The following is a 21,978-nucleotide window of genomic DNA, read 5'->3' on the forward strand; positions in this document are numbered from 1 at the left end:
TAGGCCAACGTCTCCTGGTGCCACGGGGCTAGTGGACAATCTGGCCACGTGTCAGGCTCAGTGAAGCGAAGGCTTTATGCACAAAAGGTAACACATAAGATCAGCCACTTACTCCAGCTGACAAAAGCGAACAGGCTACCTGGGACGATGGGTTGTGGGGGTAACACAGTGATGGGCTTATCCCGCGAACTCCCGCTGGGCTGGCGGCGTCGATCCCCCCAAACCCCGCTCAGGGCAGTAGAAGTCCAGGGCCCAGAGACGAACTCTGACCCCAAGGTGACCTCCATGGCTGCGGTTGGGAGCAGCTGCTTGGCAAATTCTAATTTGCTATTCACCACATACCTGCCAATAATCGGCGCGCATAGAGGTATTTGTAGGGCAGGGCCATTGAAATTATGCGTTTTTACAGCTGCGGCGCTTCTGCATAATTATGAATTTGCTGTATTTGCCACATTGTCCATAATCTGCTGTACAATCCGCAGAGTTTTAACAAAACAATGTTGATCACACACTCAACCTTGTCCTGCCTGAAAAAAAGCGTACACGTCTGGCTCTCATGTAAGGAGCTGTAATGCCCACGAGACACGTTTGCGCTATCTAAAAGTGCAAAAATAAAGTAAATACAAGGGACAAAGCTGCGTAATCGTTCTGCAGCCAATCAAGTGCCGGTCGGCGGCAGTACAGCCAATGGCAAGGTTAGGAAGAAAGAGGGGGCGGGCAGACAGAGTCAAGGGCATGACTCACTGTATGAGGAGGAAGAGAAAAGCACGCCGAGCCTGCTGGTGCCGAGAGTGACCCGCTGCGGAGGGAGAGGGACATGCAAGAAGCGACAGGTGAGTGAGGGGGAGTGGGGGGGGCGGGGGTTGTTTATGTATGCGTGTGTGCGTGTGTGTGTGTGTGCGCGCGGCGGCGGGAGGGGGGTTCTCTATGTGTGTGTGTGCGTTCGTGTGTGTATGCGCGGCGGTGGGGGGGGTTGGGGGGGTTCTCTATGTGTGAGTGCGTGCATGTGTGTATGCGCGGGGGTGTTCTGTATGTGTGTGTGTGTGCGTGCGTGTGTGTCTGCTTACAAGGAGCCATGGGAGACAGGAAGCGCGCGCGACCTGATCCGTTTACGCGCGCGTGCACATCTCTTGTCTCCTGTCTCCCTTGGCTCGTTGTAAGCAGAAATGATTGCAATAGAGTCTCGCAGCGACGATTGCTTCGAAATCCTTTTGCAGGTGCGAGACCTAAAAACGTGTGTGCACATTTTTATACTGGAACCAAGGTCAGTAGTGTGGTCAGAGCTTACAACATTTACTTAGAGTGCTCACCCTAATAATAAAGGCTTTCAATTAATGAATTATAAATACAAATTTGAAAAGCATTAACATATGGACAAAAATATTACCTTAACTGCAGACAGGTCCCTTCCCTGATCCATAATGTGATACTGTGAACTGGCAGCCAAAGGGTTTGTGCTGCAGGGGGTTGAGCCTACTTGTCCCAAGGACAAAATACACATGAAAACGTGTTGCCCATGACACCAAACAATATGTCTTGGGAGTCAGGCTATAGGAATTCCACATCCCTGATGATGGCTGTTCTACTGAAGATCGAGAATGGGAATATCATGATACCTTAGTATCATGGACAAAATATCAAGTAGTCAAGTATTGGTAAGTGCAAATACAAAAGTATAGAATTACTCTTCTTAACTTCACATCTGTGTACCTTGGTGATATATATTGTCATGGCAGATATATGTCTTACATGTGGGCTATCATGTAGGAATACAATTCATACTTACCTTTGCATATTGTGGCCCTTGATATTGTATACACGATGTTAAGGTTCCGCAATATTTCCCATTCAATATTCAGGACCCACGCCTTTCATGTTGAACATAAGTTTGTCTCGCAACACGGGGTGGCAAGTGGACTGCCAATATCGTTTTGTACCTCAGCCTGGGTAGCTCTGAACGTGTGCATAAAAATGTGAGGGGTGGGGTTAAACCTGCTTGAGAAACACTGTACTGGGAAATGCATAGAGCATATTTAAGCAGCCTACACTCACTGGCCTTGGGTCTGAAGTTACCTTGCTGAGAGATCTGCTTGTAGGAAGGCTCCTCCCATCATGAATGGTGCAATGATTCTTGGAGGCAAGGGGAAGTTAAGGTATACTTTGACACCAGACCTCTGCTGCAATGGGATCATATACATTGCTCAATCACATACCCCATACTAGTGACCCCCCCCAGGCAGCTGCCTAGCATTTCCTGTAATGTGAAATCCACCGTGCCTCCCACAGCATGAGGGACTTCCAAAGAGGTTGTCAAAGAGCACAACCGCTTTCTATGTCTCCCAAAAAAACACCATGGTGGTTTTGACAGATAGGATATTTAATTCAACTAATGCAATGCCTCTTCGAAACGTGTTGCGGTAGCACTTCATACCCTCGGGGTCTTGTTTGCACTAGACAAAACTTTTAAAATAAATAAATAAATAATAATGCCTCTTCTGTGAGTCGCGCCCATATCTATGTGACTGCTTCTTGTGTGTAAGTGTGACCACCACAACATATTGAACATTATGTACATATATCATGCGTTGGATTACACATTACTGTAGGACTTACACACATGGTGTGGATACCACAGATTTCCAATGGACATGGGGTTACTACATATAAATATTGATGTTACGTACGGACGCTGTATCCGCTAATCATTTGAGGTACGCTGAGCTGGCTGTCGGCCATGCTGGTGATGCACATGAACACCATGCGGCTGGCGTGATCCCCTTCTCCAAGTTTCATCCGACAAATATATCGTTGTACACTATTGTAGTAGGTACAAGGCTCAGTTTTGGGCTCGGTGTTGAACCTACAGGAAACCAACAGCGAGGAGAGCACGTTAGTGCAAAGTAGAGCCCACTTCATTAGCCCACACTTAATATCAATACAGAGGTTCCCACTCTCCCAACATCCTTCCAGAAACAGTTCTTGACTCCTATTTCAGTCCACCTTATACACAACAAAATCTACCACCCAGTAATGAATGCATGGAAAGGACTCCCACTGGCCATAGCGGGCACCGGGCATTTTCCGGTTGGGCCGCCAGGGGAGGGGGGGTGGTTTTGGGTCCCTGCGGGGCCGTTTTTGTTACTGGGGGCTGGCAATATCACCTCCCTGAAATAAAATCGGATGGAACAGGCCCTAGCAAACAGCTAGCCCCACACCTCCTCTGGGGGCCGGCCGAGAAGTTTGCCAGGGCCGATTTCGGTTCCCAGTCCGCCCTGGTGAAGATGCGGGCTTGGGTAAAAGGACCTGATTTTTTTCTGTGCGCTGGATGGCCCCTTCAAGGTACAACCCACAGTTTCTGGTCTACCCACCCTTGTCTTCAGTGACACCACCAATGAAACAGAAGCCACACTTCCCATAAGGCACTATGGGGTAGTGGGCCTCAGATTTTCTGCTCCTTGTTGTTCTCTTTCTATCTCCCTCGAAGAACTCTGTGCCCCCTAAAGCATAGCTGGCCAAAGTACCTCGAGTTAAAAAGGAAAGATATGGAGGGCGTTCCTCCTCATATAATGCGGCTAAACTCTGGAACACCCTCCCCGTCTCGGCGTTCAGTCAATCAGCGACTCCCATTCCGATAAGTGCTCAAAACCTGGCTGTTTAAGAACATTCCCTTGCAATAGAATATTCAACTATTTAGATACTTCTGTGCTGCACTATTGGTGCTGGGATACCTACGGGTAGCAATACGCTCTAAAAGTGCTTATTCATCCATTCATTAATTCACTCATTTAACCAACAACAATCCACGCTCTCTAACATGGCATGCTGCATACTCTCTTTTCTGTAAAAAAAAAAAAAAAAGATGCTGGGACTATGGATTCATTTCCCACCATCAACTGACATTACTTTGATAAAGAGACAACTGAAAACATGTTTTATTGTACTGGGAAAGTCTTTATTGGGGCTATTCTGTGCCATTTGGTTTGCCCAGGTGTGTTCCTTCCCTAAGTGTTTCTTGTACCTCTCTGCACTGTGGCAATTGAAGCTCTAGGTCTGTGTGCGTCAATACAATATGGTTATTTTTTACTTCCACTTCATAGCTTCGTACAAAACAGTCCAAGGAAAATCATAACTCCTTGGTTTTCACAGGAAAATAAGACAAAAAAAGTATGTTTTTTTCTACAAAGAAGAAGATAGACCGTGGGAAAAGAGAAACTGGATCAGGAAGAGATGCAGAAGAAATGGAAGATGGATGGAGAAAAGTCCTACAGGGAACGAGATGCAGATCAAGGTGGAGGGTACACTCACCCTTTACGCACCAACAGAACAGCCCTGGTGGCGGGCGAGGGCCTGTGCGAGGGATGATACTCGCATCGGATGATGCCAACTGGAAACTTGCGAGTGCAGGACATATGGGGCACTTTGAGGATCTCTAGGGAAAGAGAGAAATCACAGGTGTGTGACAACTAGTGTGTGATCTAATGTTGGATTAACATTGCACTCCTTCTTAGAGTCCACGCTCTTCAACATTCATTCAGATTTTTGAACCCAATCTGACTGATGGGTAAACATCAGAATTAGCACCATACTCAGGAAGCTTTGGTTCAAATAGAAAGACATGTTACAAGTTACATTTTTACTGTGAAGCTGTAACTGTGATTTTCAAGATTAAAATGAGATAGCCACAGGCACACGCTTACGATGCTATTATCCCCACCTACCACCCTATCTCCCACATCTCACCACTAGGGTGCAAGGTACCAAAAGGAACATAATGAGCCTCTAGCTGTCTTTCTCGCTCTCTCCTTCGGGGTTTGATGTCAATTTGCAAATCTAGTTTCCCATTGTACTGGAAGGACAATGAGGTCCCAGAAGTATAGTGAAGTGTATTTGCGAAAATTAATTATAGCACCTAGTCAGGTCATGTAGAAAAAGGGTATACGTTTATTCTACAGGTTATATCTTCAGTTATAGGTTACAGGAAGATGATAAGTTCCATGTAAGGCCCCACCTGGAGCAGCCTCCTTGCTGCTCAGCCCAATACACTCCGACTGACTCTAGTCCAAGCACCAACACTACCAGCATTCTGATGAATCACCACTGGCTGAGCATCAAGGAAGAGAACAAAACATGGGGAGGATGCATTATATCAGATTACAACAGCATTCCAACAAGATACAGGTACTCCAGAATTTAGGACGGACTTCCTGACTTTCCTGTTTGCACGAACATTATACGAAATTATGGATATAATGCGATGCGGTGAGCGAAAGGTAAATGGTGTTCTTTCTTTTTTATTTTAAGTTAACTTATCCCGTTGTATGTCGAGTTCCCCGACCCTCACCCTGCCCTGCATCACAACCCCACCACACTTACCTTTGCCGGCTGCCACTGCAATTGTCTCACTATGTAGAAAAATAATTTTTCGTGGGCAATGGCTAAAGAAATCAAGGAAACCCTGCAGCTTTGAGAAGGGCAAAATGGATACATTTGGAGAACCTGAATCACAAAACAAATCACCCAAATCTGTGCACATCCTTAGCTTTGTCAGCTAAGACCATAAGTAGTTCACTACTTGTCAGGGGAAAACATTTCTTGTTAACAGTATTGTGAGGAGAGGGTTCGGAGTACTAACCAATAAGTCACTAGGTAGTTCACAAAACGGCAGAATGGCTTGGAAGGACCCATGCCCCTTTAACACCAGGATATTGTGTTGGGTCCTACCTGGGGTTCCAGGTTCTAGAATAAATTGCCAGAGCAGATGTGACATACCAATAAGGTGTGAGCACATAAAATGGTTTGAAAACATCCCCTTTTCATAGGTTCATATCCTACCACTATTGCCCCTTCATTAAGTGCCTGGTCCAATGAGAGGTGGAGAGCTATATAAAGAATGTTGATAATAAAGTGAGGATCTTACTTTAAGAATTTTCTTCAACATCCCAGTTCAATGGCCCAATAATGAACTTTGGAGAAGTCCACAACCCACTTTCCTCTGTAATATTTAACTCACCTCCCACCATGAGGTGGATGCTGCAAATCTTGAGGCCATTCCTGTAGCATGTGTAGTTCCCAGAATCCCTGTGGCGTACGGACTTCAGCAGCAGCAGGGCGCCCGCCACCAAACGGTTGGGGTGCTTCATGCCTAGCGTCCGGTTCTCCAGCCTCCAGGTGAAGGTGGCGTTGCTCTCCCAGGCCTTTTGTGGGCATGTCAGGTTCACGTCCACACCTGCAGGAGTGTGCTGGACCTCTGAGGGGACAACTAGACCAGAGCACAGAAAACATTAGAACAGTGCTGTGTTAGTGCACTATAGTGCCATTAATCATAGGTTTCAGTGTGCTTTATAAATATCTTATAACATAACATAACAATGGTAAAGAGAAGGTGTAATTCTGACACTGAGACAGCCCCCTTATGGCATCCCTCAAACCAATTGTTTACAAAAATATAACATGCAGGTAAGTCATTGAAAAGAAGAGTTCTATTATTGATCATGACCATCAGGCCAATGCCCACATACTCTTTGTCCAAAATGGAAACTAAGAAATCTGTGTGTTCTTTAGAAAAGTCTAGATTTTTTATTGTCATAAATGTCATTTGTGCTAACTAAGGAGCTCAATCTGTAAACAAGCACTGGTAGTGCCAATAGGTGTGGCTTGAAAGTGTTGTATCCTGCACTCTCACAGACACCCCCACTTACTATGCACTCACAAAAGCAGAGTCTATTGCCTTTAGGGTGCTAGGGGTAGAAGCAAGAACCAAGAAAGAGCTCTGTCTGCTCTGGTGTAATGGAACATAGGAAGAACCAAGAGTGTATGTGAAAAAGTAACTGAGCATGAGTGAGGCATGTAGGGCGGAAGCCGAAGGTTATGATTCTCAGGACAAGTGGCAGCAAGTGCCTTGTGCACCGTACAAGGTATCATTAGGAAGATCGCTTTATTAATTGATTACCTTTGGAGGAAGTCCAACTGGGATTCAACAGGAGTGTGCCGAGGTGAGCAAGGTAGACTTTTCTTAAGCTCTTAAAAAAATTAAATATATATATATATATATATATATATATATATATATATATATATATATATATATATATATGAATCGGGTCGCACTCACAGGTGGATTATAATTCATTTATTATAACTCCATGATTAGTTCAAAACCAATTCTTGCAATGTTATATATAACATACAAATCCGATTTCAATTAAGAAATTGAGGATATGGCACACCAGAGGATAGTCCAATTATTTATTGTGCAAGTCGTTTGTTTGCACAATAAATAATTGGGCTATCCTCCGGTGTGCCAAAATCCTCAATTTCTTCATTGGAATCGGATTTGTTTGTCGTATTGGACGGCAGCTACACCATCTCTGGCACCGTTGGGCTGGTTGAACGGCCTCCGGAGCATCAACATCACGTAAATATATGTGTGTGTGTGTATATATATATATTTCTTTATATATATATATATCAAAATGGTATTGTTGAAATAAAGACAGAAAGTAAGATTAGAGTTAACACTAGAAGCTACATTTTTGGTCTTAGTAGCAGGGTTTTGGTTTGGGACAAGAGCCAGTGGCTATCAAATGATTGTCCAGGCTACGGAGGATTCCCTAGCACCTCACTTTTATCTGCATTCAACTTCAATAGGCTACTGTTTATCAAACATGCAACTGAAGCAAAATGTTTCTAAAGTGTAAGAGGATGGTTAGAGCTACTACTACCATTTCCTTGATTCAGGAATTTAATATCAACAACGTATTCCCAAAAGTAAAGCCAAAAGAATGAATGAAATAAAGCAACTAAAGAGACTAAATAAATAATTTTTAAAAACTCCAAAATTTAACAATAATTCTTAATAAATCGATGTCAATTATATGTATTATAAAATGAAAAAGTACTTTGATTCACTAGCAACTAAATGCTAAACATAAAATTACAAATATGAAAATAAGATATCTCTAGCTCGCCCTGAACTATAGATCTGTGTGAGTAAGTCTTTTAAATTTTAATAATGTAAAGCTCCTTCCTGTGGTGTTTATCAAGGAGTTGACAATGGGGAGGTCTTCCTAGTGTAGTTGTCATATAGTTCACAAATTTGAACCCTTTCCCATGTGCCAGAAAGTTCGCAACATGACACCTACCCTGCCCCTGCCCCCACCCCCACGCATTTGTCTAAGAGTACACAGTGTAGAACGTGGCTTTCAGGGAATTGAACCAGAGTAGTTCAAGGGTGACTCAGGGGGTTGGCAAATGACAGAACTCAGAACTAAACAAAAGAAGAAAAAAAACCTCAAATAAATCAGTGACCAGTCAGTGCTTTTTCTATTAAAGAAAAGAAGGGGAAAATAGATGCACAACTAAAGGCTATGATCAATTTGAAAAATATTTACAGGATTTCAGCTTAAATTACAAATCAAACCACTCTATTGTACACCTCACAGATTAGCCAGAGTGCAAATCATGTACCCAAAAAAATATATCACATGGGTTATCTAACCTGTACAGGTAGTCTGTTCCAGATATCTTTGAGGAATCAAGTGATAGTCTGTGCATCAGCAGGCTTCACTTGTAAAAAACAGAATTTACCCTCTATTCGCCTATTAGAGAACATTAGGCTTTTCATAATCATAAACCTTACGTTTGTAGGCTGTGTCAAGTTTTTCACTAGGTAATAGGAGATACCTAATACGAACAATAGTTACTTACCTGTAAACAGGTGGTTCTCCAGTATTGGTGTCTTTCATAGATTCACATGCCTGAATCATTCCCCGTCGTCGGAGTAGGAGTCCCACGGTATATAAAAAGCAATAATATGCCATAAAATATATAGCAAATATCAGAAATACCAAACCAGGAAGTAAAGTAGCACCAGCTACAGTAGAAAAAACTTCCACACTCGTGACTATCTTAGTCATTATGTGTTAGTCCAAACTGCAGCCAATCAGGCGACAGCACCCACCAGAATGTTCTCCCCAGAGGCTCAGGCTCTCAGATTTTCTCGCACAGGAGTGAAACCCCATAATGCCTGAGTGAGTCTCTGGGGGGAGGTGGGCGGGTTGCATGTGAATCTATGAAAGACACCAATACTGGAGAACCACCTGTTTACAGGTAAGTAACTATTGTTCTTCTCCAGTATTAGGGGTGTCTTTCATAGATTCACATGCCTGAATCAGAATAGTAAGCAATACTCCCAGCATAACGCTCGTAGACGTCATAGTATCATATATATATATATATATATATATATATATATATATATATATATATATATATACAGTATACATGTATAACAAAAATCATAAACATCTGACAAAACTTCTAAAGAGCGTAAATGAGGAGTTGGAAACAGAGGCTCACCTTATTTGAAAAGATTGCGCAGCACTGCTCTTCCAACCGAAGCATCTGCGTCGTCTGCTGAATCTAGACAGTAATGTCTAGTAAAGGTGTGCCTGCTAGACCACGTAGCAGCTCTGCAGATCTGTCGAAGAGGCACACCAGCAAAAAGGGCAGTGGAAGAGCTAACCGCCCTTGTAGAATGTGCTCTTGGCAAGGCCTGTAAGGGCCTACCGGCCTGCTGATGACAAAGTCCAATTGTGGAGGAGACCCATCTAGCAATGGTCTGTTTTGAAACTGCACAGCCCTGGCGCTGCCGCCCATAAGCCACGAACAGCTGGTCTGTCTTGCGGATGGTAGATGTTCTTGATAAGTAAAATTTGAGGCATCTCCTAATATCCAACGAATGCAGTGCTCGTTCAGCCGGAGACTGCGGGGTTGGAAAAAATGTCTTGAGGACAACCGGCTCATTTAAATGAAAATCCAAAGGCACTTTTGGCATGTACGTTGGATTAGTACGTAGTACTACCGAGTCAGTGGTAAATTGGATGAAAGGCGATCTAGATGTGAATGCCTGAATATCGCTAACCCTTCTAGCAGATGTTAAAGCTAGTAACAATGACACTTTCCATGTTACAAATTTCAGGTCCACCTTATGGATCGGCTCGAAAGGGTGACGCATGAGCTGAGTTAGTACGACATTCAGATGCCATGTAGGAGGAGGTTTCCGCACAGGCGGAAACATACGAAACAATCCTTTGAAAAATTGTTGTATAATCCGTGCAGAAAACAAAGAATTGGATCCATCCTGACGAAATCTGGAAATGGCAGCCAGGAAGACCTTAAGAGTAGAATGTGCCAGACCCAATCTGGCCAAGTGCAAAAAGAAGGGTAGAATTTGCTCTGGCTTGGCATGAATGGGATGAAGACCATTAGACTGACACCATGCACAGAAACGCCTCCACTTAAGTTTGTAGGTTTTGATCGTAGATGGAGCTCTGGCCTTCGCCAGTACCTCTTGGCAATCCTGCGGAATGTTTAAGTGTGCAAATTCCATGTGCTGAGGAGCCATGCCGACAATTTCAGCGATATCGGGTCCGGATGATACACCTTGCCCTTGTGGGTAGAGAGAAGATTCGGAATGCGAGGAAGTTGGATCGGGTTGCATTTCGAGAGAAGGAGCAGCTCGGTGAACCAGTATTGCCGGGGCCATCGTGGAGCAATCAGGATCAACCGGCATGGTTGCTTCTTCATCTTCTTTTTTTTTTTTTTTTTTTTTTTTAAAAACCTTTATTGAGAAACAGGTATAAGTACAAGCGCAGGCCTACAACCACAAGGGCCGGCCGCAAAATCAGGAGAGTCAAAAGAGAACAACATCAATGTGTACGGTAGGATGAATACAGGATAGACGAGTAATGAAATCGTTACACAGTAAGCGCCAGGATAAGGAAGGTTTCATTTTATGATGTATAGAGGAGGCAGAAGCCATATCTACCCGTGTGTCATGCAACATACTCAGAAAAAGAGGGGGGGGACGAGAGGGATGCAGCCCCCTACGCAATCAAATAACCACAGTAGAGCAAAGCCCAGATACATCCAATGCCCATCAAAGGTTCAAAAATAAAGGACAAATCGTAGCAAACAAGTAAATGGGTCACCGCATAGACCGCCCTCCCGCCCCGAAAAAGGAGAAAGTGCAGACACTTACGAAACGAAGGAGAAAGAACAAAGGGACATAGCCCACCCCCTAGAAAGAAAGCAAAAAAGGGACCATAGAAGAAAACAAACTAAAATAACAAACACCCCCCCACCCTACATCACTGTAATGGCTATGGCCTATCCCACTAAACAGCGTGCCTGTCGCCCAGAGTCACCCGAAATATAGAAGAAAGAGAAAGGGAATAATAACGAAGGGAAAAAGAGAAAGGGATAAAAGGAGAGGAAAAAGAGGGAAGAGAAGGAGAGGAGAGAAGAGAAGAGAGGAGGGGAGCCAGCGATCGAAATACAGAACACCACCCCACCCGCAATAACGGATCACTAGTCAAGGTCAAAAAGGGGATACTGAGAAAAGCCTACATAAAGGATGAAGACAGGAACTGTCCAAATGATGAGGCACGGAGATGGCAGTTAACAAAACAAAAGTCCCGCAGGCACCCAGGCACGATCACCCCTGGCCACTTCTATGAAAAGCAGAGCTGCCAGACCCCGCCACGGCCAGGAAACAGCATGACGTGGGTCCATACCAGTCAGGGAAAGCAAGTGGGATCTTCACAGAACACCGTCTAGGCGAACAAAAAGCAGCCAGGAAAACTCGGCAGCAGTCAGAATGCAAAAGTAACCCAAAGATCCACGTGGCCAAGCACAAAGTCCGGGCTGTCCAGCACAAAGCAAAGAAATCAGGATGTAGCAAATACTGCTGCATCGGCACCGGGTCCACTTGATCCCATGGAATCGAACACCCAGCCGGATAGCCCAGCACAGCAGCTGGAGAAGTCTCAACAAGACCAACTCGGGGAGACGACACCGCGTCACAAAATGGCTGAACAACCATGGCGGCGATCCGCAACTCCAGGTCCCGGCAGTGCAAGGACAGGTCGATCCGCAGAGCACCCAGGGTGAACAAGACAGCAGTCCGTGTAGGGGCCGCCCGAATCAAACGAGGTCTGGGGAGAGCAAATGCAGCAACGTCCCTGTCTCCAGGAGGAAGACACTCCGAGGGGCCATCCGCCATCTTGTGCATATCGCCTGCCGCCATTGTCGCATCCGCCGCAAAGCCCACCAGGAGCGCCGGAGGCCCCAGGACACACAGCCGATCCGCGGCGGATGGCGCTCGGCGGAGAAAGGAGAGTCACCAGAAGAACGGGCGTGCTCCCCACCACACTCGGGGGAGCCCTGCACCGTATTCCAGGCGGGACAATCAACAGGAGTGGGCTCCTCACCCGAGGGGTGCCGGACAACGTGGCTTCTCTTCTTCGGGTCGGCAGACAATCAGGCATGCGGGGTGGCCCACCATCGGGGGTGGGCCCGCTCCGGTGCTTCCGGCTCGCGGCTCTCAGGCTCCCACCATCGGGTCTCTTCAGCGGTTCCGGGCCGCCGGCACTCTGAACACCTCCGGGCAGACACAGCACTCGAGGCCCCGGCGTCAGGGCCGGGAAGGCCAGCAAGGTTACAAGGGCCGAACGAGGAAACCACTGCACGCCAGAGCCCCGGAAAAAGACGGTAAGTGAAGGCTCTTCCCAGGTAACCAAATTCGGAACACCCCGATCAGGATGAAAGACAGGATAGGCGGCGGGGAGGAAGGGATCTCGGAGCGAGGCGTTTATGCGACTGTTCCGATCGCCATCTTGGCTCTTCAAGCTTCTTCATCTTCTTGATGACTTTCGGGATCAGCGGTATCGGTGGAAAAGCGTAAGCGAATATTTGATACCAACTCATCGAAAGGGCATCCCCGCATGAGTCCTTGTGGGGAACCCAGCTTGCAAAGTATGGGCATTTCCGGTTCTGAGGCGTCGCAAACAAGTCCAGACCCGGATGCCCCCATGTCTGAAAGATGCGGTCTAGAGATGGTTGATGTAGTTCCCACTCGTGAGTGCAACCTGAGGATCTGCTGAGAGAGTCTGCTAACACATTCGCGATTCCCGGGACATGGACAGCTGACAGATGGATATTGTAAGTCAGGGCCCAACTCCAAATCTCTTGTGCCTGATGCGACAGCCGGGCTGATCTTGTGCCCCCCTGCTTGTTTAGATAATGCATGCAGGTGGTGTTGTCTGTCCGGATCAAGACTGTGGCACCTTCTAGGGTTGCCTGAAAGGACTTCAGGGCTAGAAAGATGGCGTGCAATTCGAGCCTGTTTATGTGCCATTTCATTTGGATTTCGTCCCATTTCCCGCTGACCGTCATGCCTTGGAGGTGTGCACCCCAGCCTGTCATTGAAGCGTCTGTCGTCACTATGAACCTGGGCACTTCCGTGAGGAAAGAGCATCCCATTTGTATGTTGCAACCTTGACTCCACCATTGGATCGCTTCTTGCATTCGTGGTGTTATGTTTATGATGTCCTCGAAGGACCCCGACACCTGTATCCACTGGCGACTGAGCTCCTCCTGCAGGGGCCTCATCCGAAGACGACAGTTGGGGGTGAGAAGAATACAGGAAGAAATCATCCCTATGAAGGACTTGAACCTGCGTACTGAAACGCAGCTTTTTAACAACAGTGCAGCAGCCAGCCGTTGTATCTTTTCCTGTCTCTCCTTTGAGATAAATACTTGGGCGAGCTTGGTGTCTAGTGTCGCTCCCCAGAAAGTTGTTCTCCTTGCTGGCATTAGGTGTGATTTCTGGAAGTTCACTGTGAAACCCAGGCCTTGCATCAGTGACAGAGTCTTTTGAATGTGAGTTTTTACCATGTTGAAAGAACTGGCCTTGATAAGGCAATCGTCTAGATATGGATATATCTGTATTGACTGCAATCGAAGGTGCGCTGCCACCGGGGCCAGCATCTTTGTGAACACTCTGGGGGCGGAGCGTAGTCCAAAGGGAAGAACCTTGAACTGGAAGTCCCTGCCAGCCACTCTGAACCTTAGAAACTTCCGGTGCCTGGGAAAAATTGGAACATGGAAGTATGCATCCTGAAGGTCGAGTGTTGCCATATACTCTCCCGCCGAAAGAAAATGGAGGATTTCTTGAAGTGTCAGCATCCTGAATGACAGTTTTTTGAGAAATTTGTTGAGGGCACGCAGGTCGAGGATGGGTCGCCATTCCCCCGACTTCTTGCGAATAAGGAAAAATCTTGAGTAAAAACCTTTTCCTTTTTGATGATGAGGTACCCTCTCTATTGCTCCTTTTCGAATAATAATGTTGATCTGGGCAAACAGCTCTTTGAGATGTGCTGGAGGTGGCCCTCTTGGGGGGAAATTTGGAGGAGTTTTTACGAATTCCAAAATGTGACCTCTGGCCACCACATCCAAAACCCATTTGTCCGTGGTAATCTTGGACCAATTTAAGTAATTTTGGGATATGTTTCCTCCAATTTGGTTCGGGTTGGGGCAAAGTGGCGGCAGGATGCGTTTCTCACTTTTTATTGTCTCTTCCGCGATAGTTGGATTTTCCTCGAGACTGAGAAAAATTTCCCCTTTTTTGTCCGTAAGTCTGTTGACGATATGGCTGGTATCTTTGGTTTCCCTGGGCGGAAGTATAGGAGCGCTGTTGGTTATAGCCTCCTCTATTAGAGAAATTCCCTCTTCCTCTTGCTCCACGAAAGGAAGACTTCCTGTATTGTAAAGTGCCCAGCGAACGTGCTGTCTCAGTATCTTTCTTGATGGCTTCCAGCGCATCGTCTACATGCTTTCCAAATAAATACTCTCCATCATAAGCCATATCTATAATCTTTGTTTGGACCTCTTGTCTAAAAGATGTTGCCCTCAACCATCCTTGCCTCCTGAGGACAGCTGCACCTGCTAGCTGCCGAAAACCTGTGGCAGCAACGTCCACTGCAGCATCAATCATCTCAGATGAGACGCACTCTCCTTCTTGAAGGATCTTCTTCGCTTCCGCTCTATCTGGCTCGGGAAGTTTGTCCACATACGGCAAGATGTCCGACCACATCTGTCTCTCATATCTCCCTAATATGGCCAGAGAGTTAGCGACTTTAATAGTCGTAGCCGCAATTGTAGAAACCTTTTTCCCGATTGAATCTAGACGTCTCCCGTCTTTGTCTGGCGGAACAGAGACCTGAGCTGATGGGTTAGTAGATCTCTTTTGCGCTGCCTGTGCTACCACAGAGTCTGCTTTCGCTTGCCCAATGAGGCACGCTGGAGATGAATTTGGCGCCCTATATTTTTTATCCACTCTCGGGAGCACTGCTGGCAAAGAATTTGGTTTGGACATGATCTTCAGTCCTTCCTTCCATATGAACTCTATGATTGGAATGGTCCAACTCTGTTTCTGTTGCGAAGACTTGAAGTCATACAAGAAGCAATCTTCTTGTTTCGACTCCATAGTTATCAGGAACCTCTTTCTTGCCCTATCCATGATCTTGTGGAATGAGGCAATGTCCACAGGAGGTGACTCTGACGATGTAGGCTCTGCCGGAGAGGGTGTGTTTGCATTGTAATCCTCATACTCCGACGATTCCGACTTATTGTCCAATTCTCCTTCTTCCTGCTCCTCATTATCTGAGTACTCATCATCCCCTGTTTGAGGAGCTATGACTTCTGACGCAGGCAATGTTGTACGTCCTTCCTCCAGTGGCACAGAACCAACTGGTTGTGCCTGCTTTGAAAGCGGCGTCGCTGTTTTAGGTCTTGGCGTAGATACCCGAGAGTCACCTGACTCTGAAGGCGGAAAACGCCTATAGTAGTCGTTGAGCATGTATTGCAAATTGTGAAATATTTCCTCAGGCATTTGCATGCCGGAAACAGGCCTGTTCTCCTGTGACAAGGGCTCCGTTTCTTGTATATCTTCTTCCGTATCACCGTCCTGAATCTTAATCCGGAGGTCAGACGGACTTCTGGCCACTCCAAAGTTCTCATCCTCGTAGGATCCCTCCTCATCAGAATCCAAAAGTTTCTCAAGCACTACTAGTGTAGAAGGAATCACCTCATTAGTAGCCCGTTTCTTTAACAGCGTAGCTGTAGTTGCAGGTGAGGGCAACGGTATTCCAGATGGCTGTGCTGACCAGACTTGTAAGGCAGTGCAGCTTGACAGTGGTGGCGTCGACGGGTTCACCTCCGTCGCCGACGAGCCTGCTTTTTGATGCTGAATCTTTTGCTTCGTCGACTGCACCATCGTCGACGGTTGATCTATCTTCGTCGTCGATGACTGTTTGGATGATATCTTCGTCGTCGAGGTCGTCGACGATAACTTCGTCGACGGGGTCGTCGACGGTAGCTTCGTCGACGCGGATTTCGCCGTCGACGAGGATTTCCTCGTCGACTGTAACGTCGTCGACGAGAACTTCGTCGGCGAGAGCATCGTTGACGGCACAATTTTCATCGTCGACGGGAAGCCACCCGTCGACATCAGATTCGTAGACGAGGAGCTCGTCGACGGTACTTTAGCCATCGTCGTCGGGACTATCTTCGACGACGAGATAGGCCTGATCTGTACATGGACCAGCGTAGGAGAAGAAGCCGAAGACATCACTAGAGCTGGTTTAGGTGAGGAGAAAGTCATCGTGCAGGTGGTAGACGTGGTCACATGAGAGGAAACACACTCCTTTTTTGACGTTGACATTGTCAAAGGTGGCAACTGAGGAGGCACAGACTGTGAAGATTTCTTGGGAACTGTAGATTTCCCAGACTTCTTAGAGGACGCACTATCCATCTTAACAGGTGGAAGAGGCTTTTTTGAAACACTAGGCCCAGAAGAATCCAAAGAAGATTGGGCCTCTTTTGCCACCTTCGCCCTGGGAGATGAAACATCAGTTTCAGCCTTCCTCTTAATGGAAACACGAGAAGAACTAGAGGCAATGCTTCCTACCTCAGACAAAGGGTCGTCCTTGTCCTTGAGTCTGTTAAGCCACAACAGCAGTCGTCCTTCTCTGTCCCGGATAGTCTTAGGGGGGAAGGTCCGGAAGATCTTGCACTCCTTTGCCTTATGGTCAGGATAAAGGCAATATAAACATTTTTTGTGGGGATCTTCTTTGAATAGCCTAAGCTTCCCACAAGATTCACAGGCCCTGAACAGGGATTTAGAAGTAGACATTTGAAAAATCTTGAAGAAACTAACTAATCTTGAAGAAAAACTGAGCAGAGCTCAGGGAGACTCCCTTCACACGACGTGCGGTAGAAAATCTGAGAGCCTGAGCCTCTGGGGAGAACATTCTGGTGGGTGCTGTCGCCTGATTGGCTGCAGTTTGCACTAACACATAATGACTAAGATAGTCACGAGTGTGGACGTTTTTTCTACTGTAGCTGGTGCTACTTTACTTCCTGGTTTGGTATTTCTGATATTTGCTATATATTTTATGGCATATTATTGCTTTTTATATACCGTGGGACTCCTACTCCGACGACGAGGAATGATTCAGGCATGTGAATCTATGAAAGACACCCCTAATACTGGAGAACTTTATTACCACATTTAATAATCATTAAAGCAAGCCTGCTGGCGTTAACTTGAACACAAATAGTACCATGTTGTCCCCGCTTAAAGAGACTCATCAAAGAGCTTGGCAGATTCAAAGTATACATTGATATGGACATTAACTCTGCTTTTAGAGATACCAGGCCTCATATTATAGAGAGAGTGCACTGCCAAGCACTGCGTCGCAGACACCTTCGACACTTTTGATAGTGCACCGCGGCGCTGACTCAGACAGTGGGCTCTATTACGATGAATGTGGTGCTCACCCATCGCACTGCCAATCTGCACCTGCACTGGGAGCAGCCCATTAGTGAAGGGCAGACCATCTTTTTCAATCCACCAATCTGCCTTTTACTGAGCAGTCTAATTGAGGCAGAGATCCCCCTGTGGTTGAGTGCAGTGAGTGAATGTTCCTGCCTGCTGGGGGATGTCTGGGGGTTCCTCTTTCACGGTTCGACCGCCAAATGTCACACTATTTGTGCACCATTTCTTTGTGGCAAACAATCATCGTGCCTCTTAATAACTCCTTTGCCTCTGCACTCGAGCCTATAATAAAACACAGAAGCAAACTATAACTTATACACTAGAAGCAACACCCTCCACAAGCAAATGAAGGAAAACCCTCCTCCTAAGATTGCACAGGTGCAATCTGTATCACTGAAGGGGCCACATAAGTGTCTGCAGCCCTATCTGTAATGCCAAAGTGCCCTGTGACTCAGAAGGCAGGTGAAACGGTTGTGGCTAACCCTGGGCGGAGTATGCATAGTGGTGCTCCGTGTAGTTCCACGGAGTAAAACAAAAACTCGGTGGAACTAAGCGTATCTCCGTTCCGCCCCGTGACCACACAAAGCACTATAACATTTTTAAAAAACACCACTTCACCTTGTCTTCGACCTGCCCTGCTCCTCACAGCAGTGTCTCCCTTCTTCCTGCGTCCTCCTCCTCGCGTCCCTATAGGTATTACGTCTTCCGTGAACTGCACATGCGCAGTTCACGCATGACATAATACCTACAGGGATGCAAGGAGGACGCTGGAAGAAGGGAGACACCGCAGCGAGGAGGAGGGAAGGCAGAAGACAAGTTTAGTGGTGTTTTTTAAAATTATTTTTAAATGGGGCTGGCCTCGTACTCCGCTCCACCACGAATGCGGAGTTTTGCCCAACTTTGTGTTCCCAGCGAAGGGCGGAGTTGGTAAAACTCTGCAAACTCCGCTGACGGAGCGGAGTACGACGCCCGGGGTTAGTTGTGGCACACCGGTGACCTTTTGATAATATGGCCATAAGCGTTTACTGTGGCCAGACCTAAAAAAACATTATGTATAAACTCCTTTACATTGCATTGGTCAGAGAGTTCACAGTGTAAACCCATTTATTTTGCACTTGTCAGATAGTTTAACATTCAAAGCCTCTTCTTATGGTGTTTAGTATGGATTTCACAATATAAAATCCCTTCCTATTGCATTTGTCAGTGAGCTCACAATTCAAAAACCCGTCCAATGGCTTTTGTTAGGTTTGCATTGTAAACTCCCCTCCCATATCACTTGTTAGAGGTTTCACACTGCAAAGCCCCTACCTGTTTGAAAAGACTTGCTAATGCAACACCACTTCTTGATGTATTCGTAGGACAGCTCACACTATAAAGCCACTTTGTTTTTGGCAAGCAGTTCAATGTGCACTCCGTCCTATAATATTTAACATAGAATTGAGGGTCCGGCAGCCTCTCCAACAATAACATTTTGAAAAAACCATGACAAAACAAATCAAATATTTTCCGTCAAATCTACAAAATCCCCCAAAACCGCCCCCGTCCCCACCTTGCTACGCCACTGTGAGCACAAATCTGACATGTGACCAATTACTTGCCTTTAAGAGACAGCCTTGTGTGGAAACTTAACCGACTCCATTTTAGGCCCTGGATTTCATTTTTGCAAACATTTGACCAAAACAGGCATGGCAATGTCACACTGCGCAGAGGGAGGCCGATGTGACTTGGCCACTTTGACTTGACTGAGCCTCAGTCGGTTCCTTCACTCGCCAAAAAAACGTTCACCTACGTGGACGTAGCCTCCTTTTGTACAGCAGGTGCAGTGACACCGGGACACAGTGGCCTGACTGATCCAAAGAACCCTGGGGCAGATTTACAAGAAAGTGCCGCAGCGCGGCACCGCAAGTGCTTTGGCTGCGCAACGCTGCAGCACTTTCAAAGCACAGGAATGCGACATATTTACAATAATATGTCACATTCCCGTGCTCTCCCTTCCGCTGGCGCACAAACAGCTGCCATGCACCGCCGCAGACAACCCTTGCACCATGGTACAAGGGTGCCTGGGTCATGGGGAGATTGAAACAATCACTACAGGCATTTTCCTCTTTCAATGCGTGCTGTAGAATGCAGCACGCATTGAAAGAGGAGAAAAACGAGGAGAAATGATCAAATTTCTCCTCGTTGTTCCTCGCGACGTCACCCGTAGGGTGGAGTAGCATTCTGAGGTATTTCCAGGTTTACTATTCCTCGTAAATCTGGAAATGTGTCTGGTTCCATGGGTGTTGCTTGGGAACACCCACAGCAACACCCACGGAGTGCCCCTTTCACGCTAAGTGTTGCATATTAAGGGGTCATATTTATAAGGACAGGAAAAGTTATGCAGGGTGGCTTTCCCTGTCCTTGTAAATATGGGGCAGTGAAATGCGCCGCCGGTGCGTCACAAAAAGTGACGCACTGGTGGCGCAAGGGGTTTGTAAATCTGCCCCCCTGATTTTTTTCTGTATTTTGCCATTCAAACAGCAGCCTAGACCCACATTTCCTTCCTTGCACTAAAGCGCATGACACATTGGCTACGTCACTGCCGGCTCCAATTCAAACGGGGTTTAATGGTAAAGTGGAGAATATTATGCGTACCCCTCCATCCCCTACCACGGATCGAAGCAAGGGCCTGTGTTCAGCATTATCCCGCCCACCTGCTGCAGCGGAACACCCTGACCTTTGTCCAGCAAATGTCAACAACAATAAACACACAGAGCAGGATGGCGCGTGCTAATCCTGGCATCCAGTGTCCCTGTTCCAGGAACGCAAAAGGGGAGGGTGGAGGGGGGTCCACCTTAAAGAGCAGCAGGAAGCTCAGTTACCTGCTAACACAGCCACCCACACACCTCCTGCCACCTCTGTGTGCTGATGCCGCAGGCTGTGGTTGCACGCTTCCCGCAGGATCAGCCCGATGGTGGCACACGTCGCCATGCCCTGCCACCAAAGAACTGCACACACCGCCGTACAAGACCAGCCATTGAGATAGAACTGAAAATTTACACCCAACACAGCCAGATTATGCAGTTATCTGGATATCAAGGTACACAACCAAACTTGCTATGAACAATTGTTACTTACCTGTAAACAGGTGGTTCTCCAGTATTGGTGTCTTTCATAGATTCACATGCTTGAATATTCCCCGTCGTCGAAGTGGGAGTCCCACGGTAAATAAAATAGCAATAATGCTAAATATATATATATATATATATATATATATATATATATATGAAAACATAATACATAATTAAAGAAGAGGAAATACGACTGAAAACCTCCAAAGCGATTCCTACAGAGGAATGCATGGTAAAGAGAAAAACTACTTGTAACACATTAGTGTCATTATGTTAGTCCAAATCCCAGCCAATCAGGCGCCAGCACCCTCTAGAACCTTCTCCTCAGAAGGTCAAGCCCTCAGATTTTTGTAGCACCAAAGTGACCAAGAGTGTATGAGGAGAAGAGAGCCACTGAGGGGAGGTGGGTGGGTCGCATGTGAATCTATGAAAGACACCAATACTGTAGAACCACCTGTTTACAGGTAAGTAACAATTGTTCTTCTCCAGTATTAGGGGTGTCTTTCATAGATTCACATGCTTGAATAGAATAGAAAGCAGTAACCTCCGTAGAACTGAGATTGCTAGGCACATATGGAAAAAGTCAAAGACAGTAAAAATACAGTCATGTAAACATTATTAGCAATCACAGAAAACACAAAGGAGGAGGGAACAGAGGCTCACCTTATTTGAAAAGATGATGAAGCACTGCCTGTCCCACTGCGGTATCCGCCTCATTGATGGCATCCAAGCAGTAATGCCTGGTGAAAGTGTGCCTGCTGGACCATGTTGCTGCACGGCAAATCTGATGAAGTGGCACACCGGCAAACAAGGCGGTGGATGAAGACATCGCCCTCGTAGAATGAGCCCTCACAGAAGACTGCAATGGTTTGCCAGCTTGTTGATGGCAGTAGGTAATGGCTGAAGAAAGCCAATGGGCAATTGTTGGTTTGGAGACTGGATGCCCCTTACGCAGTCGTCCGTAAGCAACGAACAGTTGATCGGACTTGCGGAAGGAGGCAGTTCTGGCAATGTAAAATTTAAGGCATCGTTTGATGTCCAAAGAATGTAAGCGCTGCTCCGCCGGAGACTTTGGGTCTGGAAAGAAAGTTCGTAGGAACACAGGCTCATTCAGATGAAAATCCGTAGGCACTTTAGGTAGGAAAGAGGGGTTGGTGCGAAGCGCCACTCCGTTAGGTTTGAACTGTA

The 21,978-nt window shown here is 46.5% G+C and overlaps 1 protein-coding gene across 2 annotated transcripts in view; it reads right to left on the reverse strand.

Annotated features, from left to right (window-relative positions):
- The window catches only part of IL6R (interleukin 6 receptor), a 161,009-nt gene that overhangs the window by 78,434 nt on the left and 60,597 nt on the right, over positions 1-21,978 (reverse strand). The window contains exons 3-5 of one of the 2 annotated variants that reach the window (XM_078671527.1): positions 6,011-6,259; positions 4,306-4,429; positions 2,685-2,860 (exon numbers count right to left, since the gene is read on the reverse strand). In XM_078671527.1, coding sequence (XP_078527653.1) covers positions 2,685-2,860; positions 4,306-4,429; positions 6,011-6,259 — 549 coding nt within the window. The remainder of the gene's footprint in view (positions 1-2,684; positions 2,861-4,305; positions 4,430-6,010; positions 6,260-21,978) is intronic. The other variant, XM_078671528.1, reaches the window with a different exon arrangement.

The sequence above is a fragment of the Lissotriton helveticus genome, chromosome 12 (assembly GCF_964261635.1).
Source record: "Lissotriton helveticus chromosome 12, aLisHel1.1, whole genome shotgun sequence".
Classification (NCBI taxonomy): Eukaryota; Metazoa; Chordata; class Amphibia; order Caudata; family Salamandridae; genus Lissotriton; species Lissotriton helveticus.